At 54.1% G+C, this 19920-nt stretch overlaps 2 protein-coding genes across 3 annotated transcripts; one reads left to right on the top strand and one right to left on the bottom strand.

The window, feature by feature from the left end:
• Window positions 1–502: 502 nt before the first annotated feature.
• On the top strand, window positions 503–12560 carry LRFN1 (leucine rich repeat and fibronectin type III domain containing 1). 2 transcript variants are annotated; one of them, XM_032486059.1, is made up of 4 exons: window positions 503–549; window positions 3026–3058; window positions 5815–7257; window positions 10835–12560. In XM_032486059.1, exons 3-4 carry the CDS (start codon window positions 5852–5854, stop codon window positions 11733–11735), a joined length of 2307 nt encoding a protein of 768 aa, XP_032341950.1. In that variant the 5' UTR covers window positions 503–549; window positions 3026–3058; window positions 5815–5851; the 3' UTR covers window positions 11736–12560. The 2 variants fall into 2 exon arrangements, with proteins under 2 accessions (XP_032341950.1, XP_032341949.1); XM_032486058.1 differs by lacking the exon at window positions 503–549 and adding an exon at window positions 5350–5404 and having other exon boundaries at window positions 2961–3058.
• A 4860-nt stretch (window positions 12561–17420) lies between these two features.
• LOC102512017 (interferon lambda-3) lies at window positions 17421–18845 on the bottom strand (the record flags this gene model as incomplete). The annotated part of the gene is given in 6 exon segments (XM_006177961.2): window positions 17421–17519; window positions 17616–17659; window positions 17662–17692; window positions 17798–17943; window positions 18472–18550; window positions 18780–18845. Coding segments are annotated over 6 exon segments (465 nt in total), but the record flags the coding sequence as incomplete, so codon positions are not given.
• Between the last annotated feature and the right edge of the window lie 1075 nt (window positions 18846–19920).

Consider the following 19920-nt stretch of genomic DNA (forward strand, 5'->3'; position numbering starts at 1 on the left):
CCTGATGAGTGTGGGGCAGAGTCTGAGGTCACCAAGGAGAGTAGGACATGGTTTGTGGTCCTGGGTGGCTGTGAAACATGGTCTGGGTCCTCCAAGGAGGTAAGGCATGGTCTGGAGTCCCCCTGGGGGTCGGTACATGATCCACTGGGGGTTCAAGGGTCCCCATGCCAGTCGGGGCGTGGTCTGGTGGTCTCCCGGGAAGCATGCTGGGCTGGAGGTGGGACTGGGGAGGGGTTGGGGGCGGGCCTGCGGCTCTGCAGTGGAGAGGGGTCTGCGGTGGGCCCCAGGGCAGGGGTCGGGGGCGCGTGGCCGTCCCGCCCGGCCACTCCGGTGGGCGCCCCCTCCCCCCTTGCGGCGGTGGTGGCGGCGGGGCTCGGGTGGCAGGCGGCGCGGAGGGCGGAGCTCGGCGGCGACTCGGGAGGGAGGGCGGGAGGGCGGGAGGGAGGCGGCCCCGCGGCACCGCGCCCCCTCCCCCGGCCCTCCCCCCACCATGGCGCGGAGCGAGGCGGCGGCGGCGGCGGGGCCGGGCCCGGGGCCCCCCCGGGCTGGGTGAGCGCGGCCCGCAGCGGCCGGGGAGGCGGCGGGCGGGGGCGCCGGTGTGAGCGCGGGTGTGAGCGTGCGAGCATGTGTGTGTGTCCGCGGCGCTGCGGCGGGCCCGGCGTGCGCTCGCGCGGCCCTGTGTGTGCCCGGCGCCGGCGTGTGCGGCGCTCTGCTTGTGTGGCCATCCGGGTGTGTGCCGGGTGTCGAGCCGAGGTGCTGTGTCCTGCCGTGCGTGTCCACCCCCGAGTGGCTGCCCCTCCGGCTGTGTGTCTAGGGGGCTGTCGCGCGCCCATCGGAGGGGTTGCGTGCAGGTGTGTGTGCGTGGGTTGTGTGCCCAGGTGTGGGTCCCCCCCCCCCCCCAGCGAGTGTGTGCGCGCGGCCGGCTGCGTTGGGTGTTTGTGTCCGGGTTGGATGTCCATCCGAGGGTCTCTGTAGCCGGGCGTGCCCGCTCGAGTGTCCATTTGTGTGTGTGTGTATGTATGTGTGTGTGTGCGCGCGCGCGCGCGCGGGTTGTGTGTCTCAGAGGGTGTGTGTCTGTGCGTCCATGTCAGGTTACCAGCCGGGGGCTGGGGCTCAGTGCCTTGCGTGGCCAGACCTCTGTGTGGGTTTGGGAGAAGGGAGTTTGCTGCTCCCTCGGTCCATGTCACCTGGGGGGGGGGGTCCTTGGCGGTCCTTGGGGGAGACGGCCATGTCTTCCCCTTCCTGGTGGCTGGGGGGGGGGATGGGCAGCCGGTAGGTGGACAGATGGAGGGATGAGAGGCCGAGAGATGGACAGATGGGCCCGAGGGAAGGGACGCAGACCGGGCCCTTCCCCACCCACCCCACCCCAATCCCCCACTGGCCAGATCTCTGCAGATGGGGCCAGAGTTGCCTGCATCCAGATGGCCAGGCGGGGGGACCTTTGGGCTGCTGGTGAGAGGACCGGTGCTCTAGGACTCAAGCCCCCAAGCTTCTGAGATTCGACCTGCTGAACTCTGACCTGGCTGGGGAAGGGGCTGAGTTGGGAGGAAGGAAGGGATGTTAGGATTTCTTTGGCCTGGGAAGTAGGTGGGGCGGGGGTGCCTCAGGGCTGGGAGGGATGTGTATCCATGACTGTGTGTGAGTGTGATTCTGTCCCTATCTGTTGACTGTGCCACTGTGGTTCAATATTTTGTGTGTATTTTTAAGTGTGTAAATCCCTTACAGGGCTGTTGTGTGAGCATGTGTCTGCTATGAGTGAACATCTCTGAGTGTCTGTGCAAAGGTAGGTCTTTTTGTACCTGTGTGTCTGAGTGTGTATCAGCCTTGTAAATGTCTGTGCACATTGTGGTTCTGTGTATGTGTGTGAGGTGTGTATCCGCTAGTGTGTGCATTTGTACATCTGTTGGTGTAGGAATGTATCAGCTTTGTGACCATGCATCATGGGGATATGTGAAGTTGTGTGAGTGTGTTTGGCATTTAAGAGCATGCACCTGTATATCTTTGTGCGAGTGAGTATCTGTTATGTGTGTGTGCCTGTGTGTATTGGTGAATGTGCAAGAGTAGATCTGTTATAGGTGCATGCACCTGGTTGTCTGCAAGGGGGCACATAGGTTTCGCTGTTGTGTGTATGTGTGTGAGTGTGCAAGGGAAAAGGCAGTGTTGTATGTGTGGTTGTGTGCAGGTGTGTCAACCTTGAGAGTATGTGTCTGTGTTGTGAGTTCATTTCTGCATCAGTGTTGGTCTTTGGGGAGTGGTGTTGTGTAAGTTCAAATATATGTGGGCAGGGTGATTTGCACACATGTGCCTGTGTCCCTGGTGCAAGGCTGACCCCACTTCTAGGCCCAGTGAGATGGGGGCCTATGTGGTGTGACCTGTGGTATACTGGGGTTCATAGACACAAGTGTGTCCACATCCTGGGTCAAGAGCCCATGGAGGGTCAGGGGCATACAGATCATGCCGCTGTGTCCATGGAAATCCAGATATGGAGTCGTAGGCTGTGGGCCCATGTGGGTTTTGGCATGTCCACACATGTTGGTGTGACAGTGGTGTGATGGTGAAGATGGGAACCTCTGGTCCTCCTCCAGCTCTTGGTACTGTTCAGGTCTTTGAAGTTGGCGGTCTGGGATGTGGATTCTGGAAGGAGGAGGCTGGGAGCCAAGAATCCTGGGTTTGAAGGAGAGGCTGGGGGGCTGGATTCCTGGTTCTTAAGAGAGGAAGGAACTGAGACGTGGAATCCTGAGTCTGAGGGAGGAGGAGGGTGAGGTTCTTGGCTTCTTAAACCCCCAGAGGACAAAGGACTAAAGTCTTGGACGCTTGGGTTTTGGAGGGTGAACCATCTTGAGGCCCAGACACCTCTGTTTCCAGAGGTGACTTCCTGGGTCCACCTGAGACTATGCAGAACCTGAAGCAGCAGGGTTGAGAGAGTGATCACACCAGGGACTTCCTTGGCTGAGGATGGTCTCTACGGCAGGTCTCTAGAGAGGAGCCAGAAGGATGCTAACAGTGTGGTTTTGTTCCTTTGCAGGTTCTGGCCCAGGCCCTGACTCCCTGAAGAGAGGTGAGTGGGGCCCCTCAGGCTGGGGAGAGGGATGTGGAGTGACTGGGCTTGTTCTGAGCCCGCTGGAGGCCTGGAGCCCTGTCTTACATGGATTTCAGTGGAGGGTATGGCAGTGTCCTGAGGGGCCAGGTGCCCCCCAGGCTGGGGGGTTGGTGACAAGGTCAGGAGCATCATGTCTGAGGAAGGACTCATGAAGCCTGGGCATGGGTGGTAGGTTGGGGTCTCAGCCCTCAAGGCACCCCCTTTCGGGCTGGTAAGGTGGTCGGGAAAGGGAAGTTTCCTTCTATCAGTAAAGATGTAAGATAGTTTCCTGACATGAAATGACTCTGTATCTGGAGAGTGGCATGGATGTGGTTTACCATTTTGGGTGTGTATGTGCATGTGTGTGGGAAAATTTCCTGATAGTTGGACCTGCTAATGGCTGAGAGAGAGCCAGAGAAAATGATAATTTAATGCTAATAGCAGCTAACATTTATGCAGTGTTTACTCTGTCAGCATTACTCTAAACATGTCCCTGTATTATCTCATTTAATGCTCACAATACCCCCATGAGGTAGGTGTTATCATCCCCCATTTCACAGATGAACACACTGAGGCACAAAGAGAGGAAGTTACCTGACTGAAGTCATGCAGCAGGGAAGTGGGGTTTGAACCTGAGCAGTGGGGTCCAGATTCTGTCCCACAATATATTTTCATTGTTATTGTTACTATTTCAACTTGAGTCTCACCCCAGCTGTGGGAGGCGGGGCTCTGGACTTCCTGTTTCATAGATCACAGTCTGGAGACCCTTCAGCCAAGCAGGTGCAGAGCTGGGCCTCCTAACTCAGGAGCATCACTTCCCAGGCCAGGGTTTTCTGTCCCAGGTAGACCAGTGCCCCAGAGGGAGTGCAAGACAAGTGAGCGAGGGGCCTCAGAGATGGTGGGATGCCCTGACCCTGCCTCTTTTTCTCTCTTCAAGACCCATCACTGTCTCCTTCAATCTCTCTCTCTCTTTCTTCCTCTGTCTTTGTCTGTCTCTAGCACACATATTCTCTCTTCCTATCTCTCCCCCTCTCCAACTGTCTCCATCTCTCTTTTCTGTGTGTCTCCTCCACTCAGTTTTTCTGTCTCTCTTTTTTGCTCCCTATCTCTTCCTCTTTCTTTCAGATTCTTTCTTTTTGTCTGTCTCTCTCTGAATCTGTATGTGTTTCTGCCAGTCTATCTCTCCCTCCCTGTCTCTTCACCTCTCTCCAACTCTCTCTTTAAAAAAAGTTTTTCTTTGGGGGTGCTGGGGATTGAACCCAGAACCTCGTACATGCTAAGCATGCACTTTGCCACTGAGCTATACCCACCCCCTTCTCTCTGACTCTCTTGGTCCCTCCTTCTGTGTCCAAAGTCCCCCTTCCCATGGGCTGAAGGATCAGGGCCACATCAGGCCACATCAGGCCACAGCGCTAAACTGCAGATTCCTGGGAGGTGGGCCAGCAGGGACTGGGGCGTGGAGTGGGGTGAAAACAGTTTCAGGGACGCCCCCTTCCCATCCTTTCCTCTTCACCCCCCACCCACCCCGTGTTGTGATGTGAGCTGACACGTCGTGGGCTGCAGCTGCTGCAGGGGGAATCCCTGCCGGAAGGTTTTGCCTAGAGCAGAGGCATAGCGTGAGTGTGTGTGTGTGTGTGTGTGTGTGTGTGTGTGTAGGCATATATGGGGCCTTGTGTGTGCCCATTAATGTGAACACAAAATTCTGCCCCCTGCTTGGGAGCTCAGCAGAGCCCAGGATGAAACCAGGCTCAGAGAAGGACTTCCCAAGACTGAGCAGGGAGACCGATGTGTTTTCCTCAGCCCCTCCCACCCTCAGACCCCCTCTGCCACTGCCAATGGTGGAGGGGTGTTATCCTTAACATTTATTGAATGCTTACTGTGTGCTAGGCCCTATGCTCAGTGACCCCCATGAATGAGTTCACTGAACCCTTGCAACAACCCAATGAAGATGGTACAATTATCATACCATTTTAAAAATCGGGAAATTATGGCCTAGTTAGGGGAAATCATTGGTTTGAGGTCACAGAGCTAGCAAGTTGGGGGAGGCAGGACTTGAACCTGAGTCTGTTGGATTTCAAAGCCCTTGTTCTTAATAATAGTGCACATTTCTATGCCTGTCATATATCAGACACTCAATGATGATGATAATAATTACATACTAACATATATTGAACACATTTTATGTGCCAGGCACTGTTCTGAGTACACCATGCCCATTCATCCATTTCATCCCCACAGAAGTAAGGCCTGTTTTTATCTCCATTTTACAGATGAAGAAACCGAGATTCAGAGAGGTTCAGACACTTGCCCGAGGTCACACAGCTAGTAAGTGTCAGAGCTGGAATTTGAACCCAGGGGGTATGGCTTTGAAATCCATGACTTTAAACCCTTGTCAGCAGTGACTTTTCAAAATATTTAGTGGGTCCTAAAAGGCCTAGGCTGGGCCAGATGTCATCCCTCTGGTTGGGAGACTATGAGAGGTCTGGGAGCTCCTGAAAGAGGGGCAGGGTGGGGGTAGGACCCTCAGAGGTGGGGCAGTGGTAATTTACCAACCAGCATGGAAATGCTGTCATCTATTAACCAGTGCATGTTAGCTGATGATCAAGCTTGTCACTGTTCCACAGGACCTGGTTGTCAGGAAGGGTGGGATCTGGGTCAGACTCCTAGCAGGACATCCCAGGGTGGCCAGGCTGGTGGGCAAGCCTTCTGCCTGGATAACTAATCTTCCCTTGCAGATCTCACCTCCCACTCCTCCTGCCTTCCGCCAGCACCATGGCTCCAGGCCCCTTCTCCTCGGCGCTTTTCTCGCTGCCACCTGCTGCTCTGCCCTTTCTGCTGCTCCTCTGGGCGGGGGCATCTCGAGGCCAGCCCTGCCCGGGCCGCTGCATCTGCCAGAACGTGGCGCCCACGCTGACCATGCTGTGCGCCAAGACCGGCCTGCTCTTTGTACCTCCTGCTATCGACCGGCGCGTGGTGGAGCTGCGGCTCACCGACAACTTCATCGCCGCCGTCCGCCGCCGAGACTTCGCCAACATGACCAGCCTGGTGCACCTCACCCTCTCCCGAAACACCATCGGCCAAGTGGCGGCCGGCGCCTTTGCCGACCTCCGCGCCCTCCGCGCCCTGCACCTAGACAGCAACCGCCTGGCGGAGGTCCGAGGCGACCAGCTCCGCGGCTTGGGCAACCTCCGCCACCTGATCCTCGGCAACAACCAGATCCGCCGGGTGGAGTCGGCCGCCTTCGACGCCTTCCTGTCCACCGTGGAGGATCTGGATCTGTCCTACAACAATCTGGAGGCCCTACCGTGGGAGGCGGTAGGCCAGATGGTGAACCTGAACACGCTCACGCTGGACCACAACCTCATCGACCACATAGCCGAAGGCACCTTTGTGCAGCTTCACAAACTGGTTCGCCTGGACATGACCTCCAACCGTCTGCATAAACTGCCCCCCGACGGGCTCTTCCTGAGGTCCCAAGGTCCTGGGCCAAAGCCGCCCACGCCCCTCACGGTCAGCTTCGGTGGCAACCCCTTGCATTGCAACTGCGAGCTGCTCTGGCTGCGGCGGTTGACAAGAGAGGACGACCTGGAGACATGCGCCACTCCTGAGCACCTCACCGACCGCTACTTCTGGTCCATCCCCGAGGAGGAATTCCTGTGTGAACCTCCGTTAATCACACGGCAGGCAGGTGGCCGGGCCCTGGTGGTGGAGGGCCAGGCGGTCAGCCTGCGGTGCCGCGCTGTGGGTGACCCCGAGCCAGTGGTGCACTGGGTGGCACCTGATGGGCGGTTGCTGGGGAACTCGAGCCGGACCCGGGTCCGGGGGGATGGGACGCTGGATGTAACCATCACCACTTTGCGGGACAGTGGCACCTTCACTTGCATCGCCTCCAATGCCGCCGGGGAAGCCACGGCACCGGTAGAGGTGTGCGTGGTGCCGCTGCCTCTGATGGCACCCCCACCTGCCGCCCCGCCACCTCTCACTGAGCCTGGTTCCTCAGACATCGCCACACCCGGCCGACCTGGTGCCAACGAATCGGCGGCTGAGCGCCGGCTAGTGGCGGCGGAGCTCACCTCCAACTCTGTGCTCATCCGCTGGCCAGCCCAGAGGCCTGTGCCAGGCATCCGCATGTACCAGGTCCAATACAACAGCTCTGCAGATGACTCCCTTGTCTACAGGTGGGTGTTGCAGCCTCAGGACCTCCCCTCAACCCCAGGGCCCTCCCTCCCATCTGCCCACTTCCTAGGTCTTGCTCAGCTGAGGTTCTAGGTGGGCACACAGAGTTGTCTCCAGCTCTCATTTGCCCTATCTCCTACTTCTGTCTGTCTTTGTTTTTCATGCAGTTTGCAAATCTTCGCTGAGCGCCCACACAAGCCAGACCAGGGCTGGGCACTGGACTTACAGCAGTGAATGCGCATCAGCACGATCCCTGCTCTCATGGGGCTCACTGTCTGCATCCCTGCTCGCCAAAGGGGTTTGCTTGTGTGCCTTGTCAGCTGAACATTCTGGAGCATGAAATATACTCACACACATATATATTTATAGTTACATTTATATTTTGAAATTATATACCAATGCTACTTACTGTACCATCACGTTGGGTACATTATAGAAATAGAAAAGTATGAGAAAAGTACATAAATCTAAGTTATTTCCACCATCCATTGGGTTAGAAGCCGTTGGATGATGTAGACAGACATTAAAGAGTTACTTTCTCCCATCACCTCTGTTATTCTCTTGCTTTCAGCTCTGTCTCTGTCTTTCTATCTGTACCTTCTCTCCCAACTGCTCTCATGAGGCACTAAGCCCCTGCTCTGTGCTAAGCCCTGAGCTGGGCGCTGGAGGCACAGAGAGAGGCAGAGACCAGACCCTGCCCTCAGGGAGCTCAGAGCCCAGACTGGGGAGGCAGGTAGAACACGATGAAGTACTGCCTTGGCCTTGCAGTGTTGCTCTGTCTTGGTAGTTTTTGAGTTTTTGGCACAGTGGGCCATTGATAGGTGTTTGTGGGCTCTGCGGAAGTCTCTCCTTCCTGGCTCTGCTTCCCTTGTGCACATGGTATAGTGCCTGCTGAATGCTTAATCCTGTTTGACTTCATCTGGGAGTGTCTGAGGGGGTGGAGCCATTTCCCCACAGTGGGGAGCCCCAGCTCTTGGGGATGCTCAGACCTCCACCAAGAAGCCTGCCTCTTGGCCTTCATCTTCACCTTGCCCAGTGTTCTCTTTGCCATGGTCCTGCCACACTGTAGGCACTTTCCTCCTGTGGGTTGAATGAGTGAGTGCCTCTTTTCTCTTGTCTCTGTCATCTTCATTTTCTTCTCTTTTCCAATCTGGTCACCAAACACTGAAGAAGTGTCCACTGCATGCCAGCTGTCATGCTGGGCCCTGGGCCTACCGAGATGGATCAGACACTGCCCGGTCCTACAGATATTAGGGCAAACAAATGAACAAAACCTTTTATAAGGTACTATCAAGGATGCTACTGCATTCAATCTTCCCAACTCTGCTGTGAAGCAGCGATGATCCTCCCACTTTCATTTTAAAGACAGGGAAACTGAGGTTCACTGGGGGAAGTCACTATCTCAAGGTCACACAGAAAGAGGCAGAGCCAGATTCCAGCCCTTACCCTTCTAATCCCTAATCTGCCCTTTTTATGTTGAACACTCATTTATCAAGCACCTCTTGTTTGCCAGACAGGGGTTCGGGGAGATGGATAATACATTCCTGTAAATAGCTCTTGGTTTCTATGATTCTCCACTTCTCTGTTTCTCTTTTTCCTTCTCTCTCTAGCCCATGGTCACTACATGGTGGGGTTGAGGGAGGTTCACGGGCCCCCTGGACCATGCACGTATGCAGATGTTGATGGCCTTCTGTCCCCAGCTGGGCAACAGACCCTTTCCTTCCCTGTAGGGCCACAGTTCCAGTCCTCTGTCCCTCACTGCAGATTTCTGTGCTATGGCACTGTGGGGGTTAACTTCCTCACCGCTGCCATGGGCGGAGGTGACATCCAACCAGAAGCCTGCTCTGCTGCTTGCTTGGGTCTTGCAGCCAATTAGAGACACAGGGGCTCAAGCTTTCTTAAGGAGCCAGCCTCTGTCCTTGAAAGGGGGGAGTCCCTAGCTACTGGTTATTTGGGAGGAAGGAGCAAGAGGAATGCAAGGCTCTTTGAGAGGGGAGATGAGAGGAAGAGGAAGACTTACAACCAGAGGCTCAAGGTTGGATGGGGCAGGGGCAGTGACCTGTGAAATGGCAGGCAGGGGGCAGGGGGAGCCTTGGAGAGGTGGGTGGGCCTTTATGACAGTGTGGGGCCCTCTCAGTCTTTTGATGGGAGGGTAGCTCTGGGTGGTGGGGGAGCCTTCTGGAGATGGGGGAACTGAGGTGGGCTTCAGGATCAAAAGGTGGCCTGGCTGGAGGGAAGGTGATGCTTCTGAGAGGTAAGAGGCCTGCGGAGATGGGGTTGTGGCCTTTCAGAGGAGGTGGCGCTTCTGCTGCCTGTTCCCCACACAGATGAGGAGGTGGTTCCTGTCTCTGGTGACCCACTAAAGAGCTTTGTAGGAAAGGAGAGCTTTGTAGGAGAGGAGAGCTTTGTAGGAGAGGAGAGCTTGTGAGGTTGAGTGCATGCAAATCCATGTGGCTGTGGCAGTCCCAGCTTAGCCGAGGCTGGACATGGAAGGGATGTGCCTAACAGAAGAGGGGCAAGGCCTCATGGGAGCGGTCTTATAGATGGGGAGGAGCGCAACTGGCGGTAGACTGTGAGCCACGGCAAGGGTTGCTGGCCAGCATCAGGTGGGATGCAAGCTACTAATGAAATTATTAAGTACCAGGCTTTGGGGATGTTAATGCATTCATACTTCACACCATCTCTATGGTATAGGAATTCTTAATACCCCTACTTGGGGGAGATGAGACACAGAGAGGTTAAGAAACTTGCTTGAGGTCACAGAGCTAGCAAGTGACAGAGGAGAAACTCAAACCCTGGTATTGTGGCTCTCAGATTTTAGCAGTTTAATTAACCACTTCTTTACACTACTGCTCATTAGAGGGCAGGGACACACAGCAAGACAGAAGCATGCTTTCTCGGCTACAGTTGCCCCAATTATGGCTGAATCTTACCTGGGGACATGACTTAGTGACTTCAGGCAGTATAGGGCAGGGTGTGCACATAGAGTGGTTGCCTCTGATACCTGGATAGGGAGCAAGACATGCAAAGATGGGACATGGTCTTAGACACAGTAGGGGAACCATCTCCAGTGGGCTATTGTGGGGTGTGGCTTGGAAGGCACCTGTTAATCAGAAGGGAAGTGGCCTTTAGCCTTGGACACTTAGCGGCCGGGAATACGTAGCTGTGAGGCTTGGAAATTGTCTCAGAAGATAGATGGAGCTGGAAGATGTGTAGACCTAAAGGTGGACTATGCAGATGAGGGGGAGTGGTCTGTATCACGGTTTCCCAGAAAGGGCAGGAATATGTAGAAGAGAGGAACTAGAAGAGCATCCATTGGTCCAGTAGGGTAAGACAGGGGGTGTGAGTTGGCCTCAGTGTCCACTTGAGTGGGAGTGGGGCAGGCAGGTAAGGGGGCATGGCCTTAGCAATGGTCCTGCGAGGGTAGGAATTTGTTGCTTGAATGGCTGCTGCTGTCCCATTAGAGGGTGAGACACTGGAAGGGGTGCATGGTTTGGTGCCCACAGGTGGGACATGCAAGTGAAGCGGCGTGGTTCAGAGTGGAGCTAACCCCTCACTGATCCTGCCCCCCTCCCACAGGATGATCCCATCCACCAGCCAGACCTTCCTGGTGAATGATCTAGCAGCTGGTCGCGCCTATGACCTGTGCGTGCTGGCCGTTTACGACGATGGGGCCACGGCGCTGCCGGCCACTCGAGTGGTGGGCTGCGTGCAGTTTACCACCGCTGGGGATCCAGCGCCCTGCCGCCCACTGAGGGCCCATTTCTTGGGCGGCACCATGATCATCGCCATTGGGGGCGTCATCGTCGCCTCTGTCCTCGTTTTCATCGTTCTGCTCATGATCCGCTACAAGGTCTACGGCGATGGGGATAGCCGCCGAGTCAAGGGCACCAGCAGGTCGCCTCCGCGGGTCAGCCATGTGTGCTCGCAGACCAACGGTGCAGGCGCGCCGCAGGCCCCGCCCCCGCAAGACCGCTACGAGGCGCTGCGTGAGGTGGCGTCTCCAGCTACTGGGTCCGTGGCTGTCGAGGCGAAGGCCACGGCAGCCGAGATGGCTTCCGAGGAGCCGGAGGCGCTCCTTGGACGCTCCTTGGGCGGTTCAGCCACCTCGCTGTGCCTGCTGCCATCCGAGGAAACCTCCGGGGAGGAGTCCCTGTCCGCCTCAGGCCCTCGGAGGAGCCGTTCCGGGGCCCTGGGACCGCCGGCTGCGGCCCCCCCAACTTTAGCTCTGGTTCCTGGGGGAGCCCCGGCTCGGCCGAGGCCACAGCAGCGCTATTCGTTCGATGGGGACTACGGGGCGCTCTTCCAGAGCCACAGTTACCCGCGCCGCGCCCGGCGGACAAAGCGCCACCGGTCCACGCCGCACCTGGACGGGGCTGGAGGGGGCGCGGCCGGGGAGGACGGAGACCTGGGGCTGGGCTCTGCCAGGGCACGGCTGGCCTTTACCAGCACCGAGTGGATGCTGGAGAGTACCGTGTGAGCGGCAGGCGGGCGCCGGGAGGCCTGTGTGCCGCGGACAAGCGCCCAGCCACCCGGACGTCCGGGGCAGGACTCGGGGGAGAAAGCGCCGAGCCAAGACAGCGGACCGGAGGGGAGACGCGCTTCTCCTCCCTGGAGTGGGTGGGCTCCTGGGGGCTGCGGCTCGAGGCCACGCCCCCGCGCCCAGGGGGGTCTGAGGGCGGGCAGCCGGGCTCCCCTCCCCCACGGACTCTAAGCCCCTCTCCTGCCCCTCCCCCCGCGCGCTCGCGGACCTCGCTGGAGCCGGTGCCTTACACAGCGAAGCGCGGGGAGGGGCAGGGCCCCCCACACTGCAGCACTGAGACACGAGCCCCCTTCCCCCGCCCGGGACCCGGGGCAGGGGCGAGGGGCCCATTTCTTGTATCTGGCTGGACTAGATCTTATTCTGTCCCGCGGCGGCCTCCAAAGCCCCCACCCCCAACCCATTCTACTCCCTGGTCCCGTCGGGTCTGGCTTGGGGTCCCCCCTTTCTCTGTTCCCGTCGTTTGTCTCAGTCCCGCCCTCTGTCTTCTGTCTTCTGTCCTTCTCTGTTTGTCTCTCTTCTCTGTCCCATGTTGTCTCTTCTTCTGCCCTCCTGTATTTCGTCCAGTTTTCTTGTCTCCAGATTATCTCTTCCCAGTACACATTCTCCGGGGCAGGTCCCACTGGAAGGACCAGACTCTCCCCTATTCCTTCCTCTTTCCCTCAGATAAATCCCCACATGAACAAAATCCAAAACCAAATCCCCCTCCCTACAGGAGCCGGGGATCCTCCGCCGCAGGAGAATTAAACTTTTTTCTGTGTCTGAGGCGGCTCTGCTGACCTCTGTGTGTGTCCGTGTGTCTTGGGGGGGTGACCTAGATTACAGTGTAAGGACTCTTAAGTGACACTGAAGGCAGGATGGCTACCTGGGACCAGGGAGATTTGCACAATTTCCAGCCTCTGAGAGACTTAGAGGTGGGGAATAAAAAAAAAAAAAAAGCTAACATTTAGTCAGTGCTTACTGTGTGCCAAGCCCTTAAATCGTTTAATTCTTATAACCACCCTAGGGCATCAGTACTATTATCCTATTTTATGGATGAGGAAATTGAGGCCCAGAAAAGTGGGGAACTTGTCCCATGTCACATAACCAAAAGGTGGCAAAATTGAGATTTAAAAAAAGGCAGGCAGCCTTCTGAGTCTCTAGTGCTGAGCAACTAGGGAATGTTCATTCTACACACAGGCATTGTGCTAAACATGCCTTATCTCTCTACAGTCAGACAACTGTTCCGAGGTGGATACATTTGGACCCATTTTAGAAATAGGAATCTGGACCAGGGAGAAGTGGTCACTTGCCCAAGGCTCCCCCGGTAAAGATACAGGAGAGCTGGCAGTTTGACCTCAGTATCTGTTGCTCACTGCTACACAATGTTGCCTCTGGTGTCTGTGTCTGGAAGCTGGGGAATGGCACCAAGGCCCTTAGCTGAACCTGGGTATCCAAAGCCAGCCTGGTCAGGGAGGGGACAAGGGAAAGGGTTCCTTGGTCACCTGTCTGGAGTCTGAGGGATCTTAGGTGGAGAAGGGGTCTGCTAGGGACACAGAGGTTGGTGTGTGGTGGGCAGTTTCTCAGGTGAGCTGTAGGCTGTGGCTGGGGAAGGGAAGTTGTGTTGGGGAGTGTGCCCTGCAGTGAAAACTCTGCTGATCCTGGGGAAGAAGGAAGCAGGCTTCACGCCAGCCAGGGGCCTCCTGAGGCCTGGGGAGGAGGAGAGAAAGACAGAAATAGAAGCAGAGCAGGAGGGAGGGGGATGGATCTGGGCTGACAGGGTGGGAGGCAGATAGGACAGAGGCATCAGAGAATCACCGGCCAGAATCACCCCTTGGCCCAGCTACACTTATCTATCTCAGTCATCACGACTCCTGGCTTCCCAGTATCTGAGGGCTTCCCACTCACCAGGCACTGTGCTCACAAACCCTCCCTGATGCACGAATAGAGAGCACGCAACCCAGCACGCGGCACATAACGCTCACAAAATGGAGTTACTCAGATAGTAAGCGTGACTGCATTTATACTCTGCAACAGATGTGTGCAGTGTATGCACCCTCTTTTCTAGATGAGGAAAGAAGTTCAGAGGGTAAGGAGCTTACTCAAGATCATGCAGCCAATAAATGGCAGAGCCATGATTGGAAAGTTTATTGCCTCCAAATCCTGCCCATCTAACCCTTAGACTCTATTGTCTCTGGTTCACCTGATAAAGCTTTACTGAGTGTGTACTATGTACCTGGCCCTGTGCAGGTGTTGCATAGAGAACAAAACAGACAAAACAAGAAAACCCTGCCCTGTGGAGCTCATATTCTAGAGGCAAGAGATAGTAAACAAGAAAATAATGAGTGTCTGGCAGTGAATAAATGTCACAGAGAGAATAAAAACAGGGTGATGGGACAAGGAATGACTGAGAAGCCTACTTTAGATTGGGGTGGGGAGTCAAGGAAGGTGATGCAGCTGAAGAAATCCATTGTGGGAAGAGCCGGGGAAAAGCATTCTTGGCAAAGAGAATATCATGTGCAAAGGCCCTGAGGCAGAGTATGCTTGGTGTGCTGGAGGTAGTATGTCTGGACTGGAGCAAGGGGGAGACTGTGAGGAGAGCAGGTGGGAGAGGCAAGCAGGGAGCAGATTCTGCAGAGTCTTGTGGGCTGTGGTCAAGAGTCAAGATTTTATTCTCAAAGCTGTGGGAAGCCAATGGAGTGTTTTCAGCTGGGGCAGTATAAAGCTTGATTTCCATGGAGAACTCAGCTTTGGAGCAGGGTGTTCCTGTCTTCAAAACAAAATCAGGAATTGCCACCTCAGAACTTGGCATCCACCCAATGACATATTTGGGGCCCACATGGTTCCTGGTTCAGCCCTTTGGATGACAGCCACCACCTTCTTTCCCCTGTAACTTCAGGTCCTTCGTTTAACAGATTAATGTTTATCAATACAAATGCCGTGCTTGCTTTTTTTTTTTTTCTTCCAAAATTGCAAGCTTTAAACCCAAGGAACAGGTGGAGAGGGCATGGTATCACTCAAGGGGAGTATTGGGGCTTCTGTTCTGTGCCTAGCCCTGTGCTGGACACTAGAGACCTAACAGTGACCAAGACAGCTCCTGTCCCTGTCCTCCTGGAGCTCAGACAGACAGATAGCAATAGGGCTGCGATGGGAGAAACATTTGATAGAGCCTATCAAAGCCCAGAAGAGCTGTCTGACCCAGCCTGGTTCAGGGAAGTGAATTAGTCGGAATCTTGGTAGCAAGTGACAGGAAATTAGTTTAACTGGATTAGACATAAAAAGTGCACATTTGTTGGTTCACGCAGCTAGGAAGGAGACAACTGAGGGTAAAGCTACAAGGAACTTGGCCTTAGAGACTGGGACTCAGACTCAACTCCATCATGACCTTCTTCCCATTCATCTTTCTTCTCTATTTGTCTTGGCCCAGATTTATCCTCTTCAACTGAAAGGAGCAGGGAAAATTTCATTTACAGACACAGACTCAATCCTTTTAGCACCATAGCCCAGAGGTAATAATGGCAAAGTCTCCTCCAGTCCTAAATGAAAAAAATCCCAGGGAAAGGCTCTGATTGGCCAGAGTAGGGTCACGTCATACTTCTGCATTGACTGTGGCATCCAAGGGAATGGAAGGCTTTGACTGGCCAGGCTGGGGTCACGTGACCAGATCCTGTGACCTGGGGGTGGGCGTGCTAAAGATATTAGGTTGAACCATATGAAATTCCTGGTTTTGTAGGTTAAAAATGGCAGGATAGTGGCAATTTCATATGGCTGAACCTAAATAGTCACCAGGAAAGTAGATTGGAAAAGTTTGTTGAACATATAAAAGCAACAGAAACCCCACTGCACCACTCAGAAGGATTTTTGGAGGAGGAGAATATTACCGAGACATAGGGAATGAGTGGAAGTGAGTCAGGTGAAAACATTGGGAGGTGGGTGAGTAGTGGGACATGTCCCTAACAGAGGGAGCAGCTTATGCCAATGCTATCATGAGGGAGGACAAGGGAAGGCTTGCCACTGTGCTCTTGGAGATGGAGTGCTCTGATTGGCAAATCCGAGTCATGTGTCCAACCAATGATGAGGTGGGAAAGGAGGGGGGTCATTACCCAAAGGAAAGGCGAGGCGCTTTACTAGGAGAAATAGATGCTGGGCAGGCAAAAACAAAAGACACCCAGTTGAAAATTTCTTTGTTAGGCCTTGGCATCTCCAAGCAGAGATTTGCAACCTTACTCAGTTACAACACTCATACTAAAGAGGTTATATGCCTGAACTCAGACATGTTCTACATGATTCAAATATTTATTAGCAAATAATAATTGGCCACCTTCTCTGGGTTCTATTTTGAGCATCCAGAGATGGATATTTCAGGATACGTTTGGCAGCAAGAAACAGAAACCTAATTAACATGACTTAAGAAATTTGGTTATCTCATTGAACAAGTCTGGAGTTGGGAGTTTGGAGGTTTACCATAATAACTTATTAATATCACCAATGACCCAGTTTCCTATTCTTTCCATCTTCATTACAAGAACAGCTTCATAATCTAGGCTTGTTGCCTTATGGCCACAAAATGGTCACCACTGCTCCAGGTCTCATATCCTCATACGAATGAACTAAGCAGGAAGGAAGAGAACAAATATAAGAATTTTCTTTGTGTTAGGGAAGAAAAATATTCTAAAATAGTGACAGCAATAAATACATATATGGGGCTTAACCTGTGTCACGAATTGTTTTAAATTCTTTACAGAAATTAACTTGAGCCCTTTAGTTACATGGCCACTTGAAACTGCAGAGGCAAGCTATCCCCCAGGATAGTGTTGTCAGTCTCATGAATCTGTGAGCATAATAAGATAGTTGTTGTTTTACTCCATTAAATTTGGGATGTTTGTTATGACTTGGAGGATATTACTTGTGTGCGACTGCTTGGGCCATGGCTGCCACCATGAGACCATGAGGTAGCCAGAGTAGGAATCAGTCAACAGAAATGGAAAGATGTTATTGAATGAATGAATGAATCAGTCCTAGAACTGCCCTGCCAACTCACTTTTTGTTATGTGTGATAATAAATTCATTTCTGTTCTACCCTTTTGAGTTGGGTTTCTGACATTTACCATAGGATTAAGCATCCTGATTGATATAGATTTCCATCTGTCCTTAGGTACACATGGAAAAGAAAGCTACACAGTTCACACAGACAGGGAGAGACATAAACATGTGTATAAATACACACACCCTTGTACACACGTGGGCATGAATATACCATTATGCATCTTCAGTTAGACTCAGGTTCAGGCAGATACTCACTTGGATGCCTACACTCACAGGGTCAGGCACACACACAGATATACACAACCTGTCACACATTTTGGCCGCACCACACAGACATCCACACTCAGTCACAGCCCCACAGTCATGCACGTACACATACTCATGGATGCACTTATCACAGAAGGTTCCAATTCCTTACTGTTTATCGCTGCATATTGTATGAATGGTACAAAAGTAGAAAAGTGAACATTTCTTTTAGGTCTGAGTCAGGGCAGCAGCTGCATAAATAAGGGATGAGAGGAAATAACTTAAGGCAGGGTGTGGGGCTTAAAGCATAAATAAGGTCTGGGGTCCCAGATGGGCCGGGGTTGGTCCTGATTTTCAGCTGCACAGGTCTCCACTGGTGACACAATGCAGGTCCCGTGTGAGGAGGTGGAAGAAGGTGAACGTGACAGAGGCCATGAGGCAGTCTTGAGACTCCTGTGACACAGATGAGAAATTTGTTTCCCGTTGCCTGGGCATCAGCCTCCTCCTTACCCAGCACCCCAGCATCCATCCTCCTCCTGGGTCACTCACCTTCTTCAGGGGCTCCTGGAGTTGGTGTAGCCAGTGCTGGAGGTGGCCCTGGGGCCCGCTTTGGGCTGAGCCTGGACCTAAGGACAGAGGAGGGTGGTGTGTGAGACAGGATTCGGGACAGAGCAGTGGGGTCCCATAGGCCCAGAACCCACAGACACAGCCTGGGTGCCCTGAGCACTCACACAACCCTGGATCTTGGAGTGGATGTAGCTTAAAGTATGAAGGGGCTGATCTAGGATATCCTCCAGGGATGAGTCAGCCACGGTCTCAAGGACCGTCAGGGTCAGGGCCAGCTCTGCCTCCAAGAGAAAACAGGGCCTTGAGGAGAGGGGAGAGAGAACAGGTGAGGAAGGCTAGGCAAGAAGGCCCAGTGAAGAGAACAGTCTGGGGAGGCAAGCGGGAGGGGGACAGATGGCTGCATAGGTGGGAAGGGTGGATGCGGGAGAATGCAGGGGAGAGATCAGCGGAAGAAAGATGATGAGGGAGAGAGGGGAGAGTCAGCGGCGAGGAGGGCAGGGAAGCAGGGAAGAGGGAATGAGTGTTGAGAGCAGACAGTGACAAGGTGGGCAGGGCAAGGGGCACTGGTGGGAGACAGACCGGGAGAGAAAAGAAGAGAGAAATGAGAAGGAACAGGTGAGAGTGATAGGGAGAAGGTGAAGGAGACAGGGAAGTGAGGACAGGCAGAGAGATGATAAACAGGAATCCAGGGGAGGGATAGGGTCAAGGGAGCAGTTGAGGAGGGACAGGGGCAGGGGACAGGGGAGGAGAGATCAGAGAGAGGGAAGGGCAGGTAAGAAGGAGGAGGGGAGGGGCTGCCTGCAGAGCCAGGTCAGCGGGGCCTGATTCTCCAGACTCACCTGCAGCTGCCTCTGGTCTCGGGTCCTGGGGAAGAGACAGGAGCTGCAGTTCCAGTCCTTCTGCAAGAGTGTCTCTTCCTAGGGAACAAGGGCAAGGTCAGCCCACAGCAGGAGTGCTGGAGGCTAGCAGCAAGGATGAAGGTTTAGCAGGAGGGCCTGAGTTTATCCATAGCATAGAGGATAGAGGTTAGTCATAGCGTAACAGTGAGAGGCCATCCCATACCAAGAGGATAGAGGTTAGCCAACAGTAGCAGAGCTTGGCTACAGCAGGAGGGGTAGAGGTTAGCCCACAACAGTAGGGACTTACCAAGGCATCCTTGGCTTTTTTGAAGGCCTCCAGCTCACTGGGTAACAGAGATTTGAACCTGCCAATGTTTCAGCTCTTCCCAGTGGAACTGGAAGCGGGGACAGAACATACCATGGCCAAGCCCAGCCCCACGGTCACCAGAACTAGGATCCATGCTGCAACTATGGCCAAATGGCCACTGCCTCCCCAGCTGTATGGCTTGCCTTTTAAACCAGGGCAAGTGAGCAATCCTGGCTGTGGTTTGTAAGGTGAAAAGGCAAATGGCTTTGACTCAACTGGCATGAGTGGGTGGAGCCAGCTGCTGAGCCCAGTGAACTGACAGGTGTCTGGGGGCCAGGTGAGCCCAGAGCTCTCCAAAAAGGAAAGAGAAACTTGCAATTAAATCCCAGGCTGGAGCCTGAGAAGTTCCTGAGGCTAGTTTAGGAGTCCCTGGGACTTTGGGGAGCCCCTGATTGAGGCTGAGACAGGAGGAGAGATAGGAAGCTGTCCAGGCAGGGCAGGGGCTGTGGCAGGGTGTGTGTGGGCGAGGCTGCTGGAGTGGTGAAGAGGGGGCTTCCTCCACTGGTTTAAGCATGTTCCACAAACTCACTCTTTTTATGCTCCAAACATTCTCATAAGTAGGTATTTTTATGATCACCCCCATTTTATCAGTGAGGGAGCTAGGGCACCGGAAGGGAAAGTGACTTGCCTAAGGTCCCACAGGCGTCTCATGGCAGAGATGGAGTTTGGAGTCCCATGGGCTTACTCCCTAGTCTATAGACAGCCAGAGTAGGAGATGGGAACCTCTGGGACTCACAGACGCCCAGCTTTCTTTTCTCTCCCTCTGGGTTGCATGCAAGGGTAGGGAACTCCTCATTTGCCATGGAAGGAGCATTTGCTGGGGAGTGGAGGGGCTGCCTGGAAAGAAGGCAATGAGGAGGGCTTCCAGAAGGCAGGCAGAGCCTGGTCACTGTGCTGTCATAACCCCCTGGGGTAATAATAATTGTGTAACAGGTAGGGAGTTGCTCTGATGTGAAGGTACCTCATATTTTTTTCATTCCTTTATTTTTTTCTTTGCCCTGAGGTGCAGAAGAATATTAATCACACCCTTCAGATCATAATATAGGACCACAATTGAAAGACCCTCTAAGGTTTTACCTCC

Source organism: Camelus ferus, chromosome 9, assembly GCF_009834535.1.
Source record: "Camelus ferus isolate YT-003-E chromosome 9, BCGSAC_Cfer_1.0, whole genome shotgun sequence".
Taxonomy (NCBI): domain Eukaryota; kingdom Metazoa; phylum Chordata; class Mammalia; order Artiodactyla; family Camelidae; genus Camelus; species Camelus ferus.

Excerpts from the sequence above, each read along its gene's own strand:
- LRFN1 (XM_032486059.1), top strand. The coding sequence starts at position 5,852 with ATGGCTCCAGGCCCCTTCTCCTCGGCGCTTTTCTCGCTGCCACCTGCT. Across the intron at positions 7,258-10,834 it reads GATGACTCCCTTGTCTACAG|GATGATCCCATCCACCAGCC; the intron begins GTGGGTGTTGCA and ends CCCCTCCCACAG.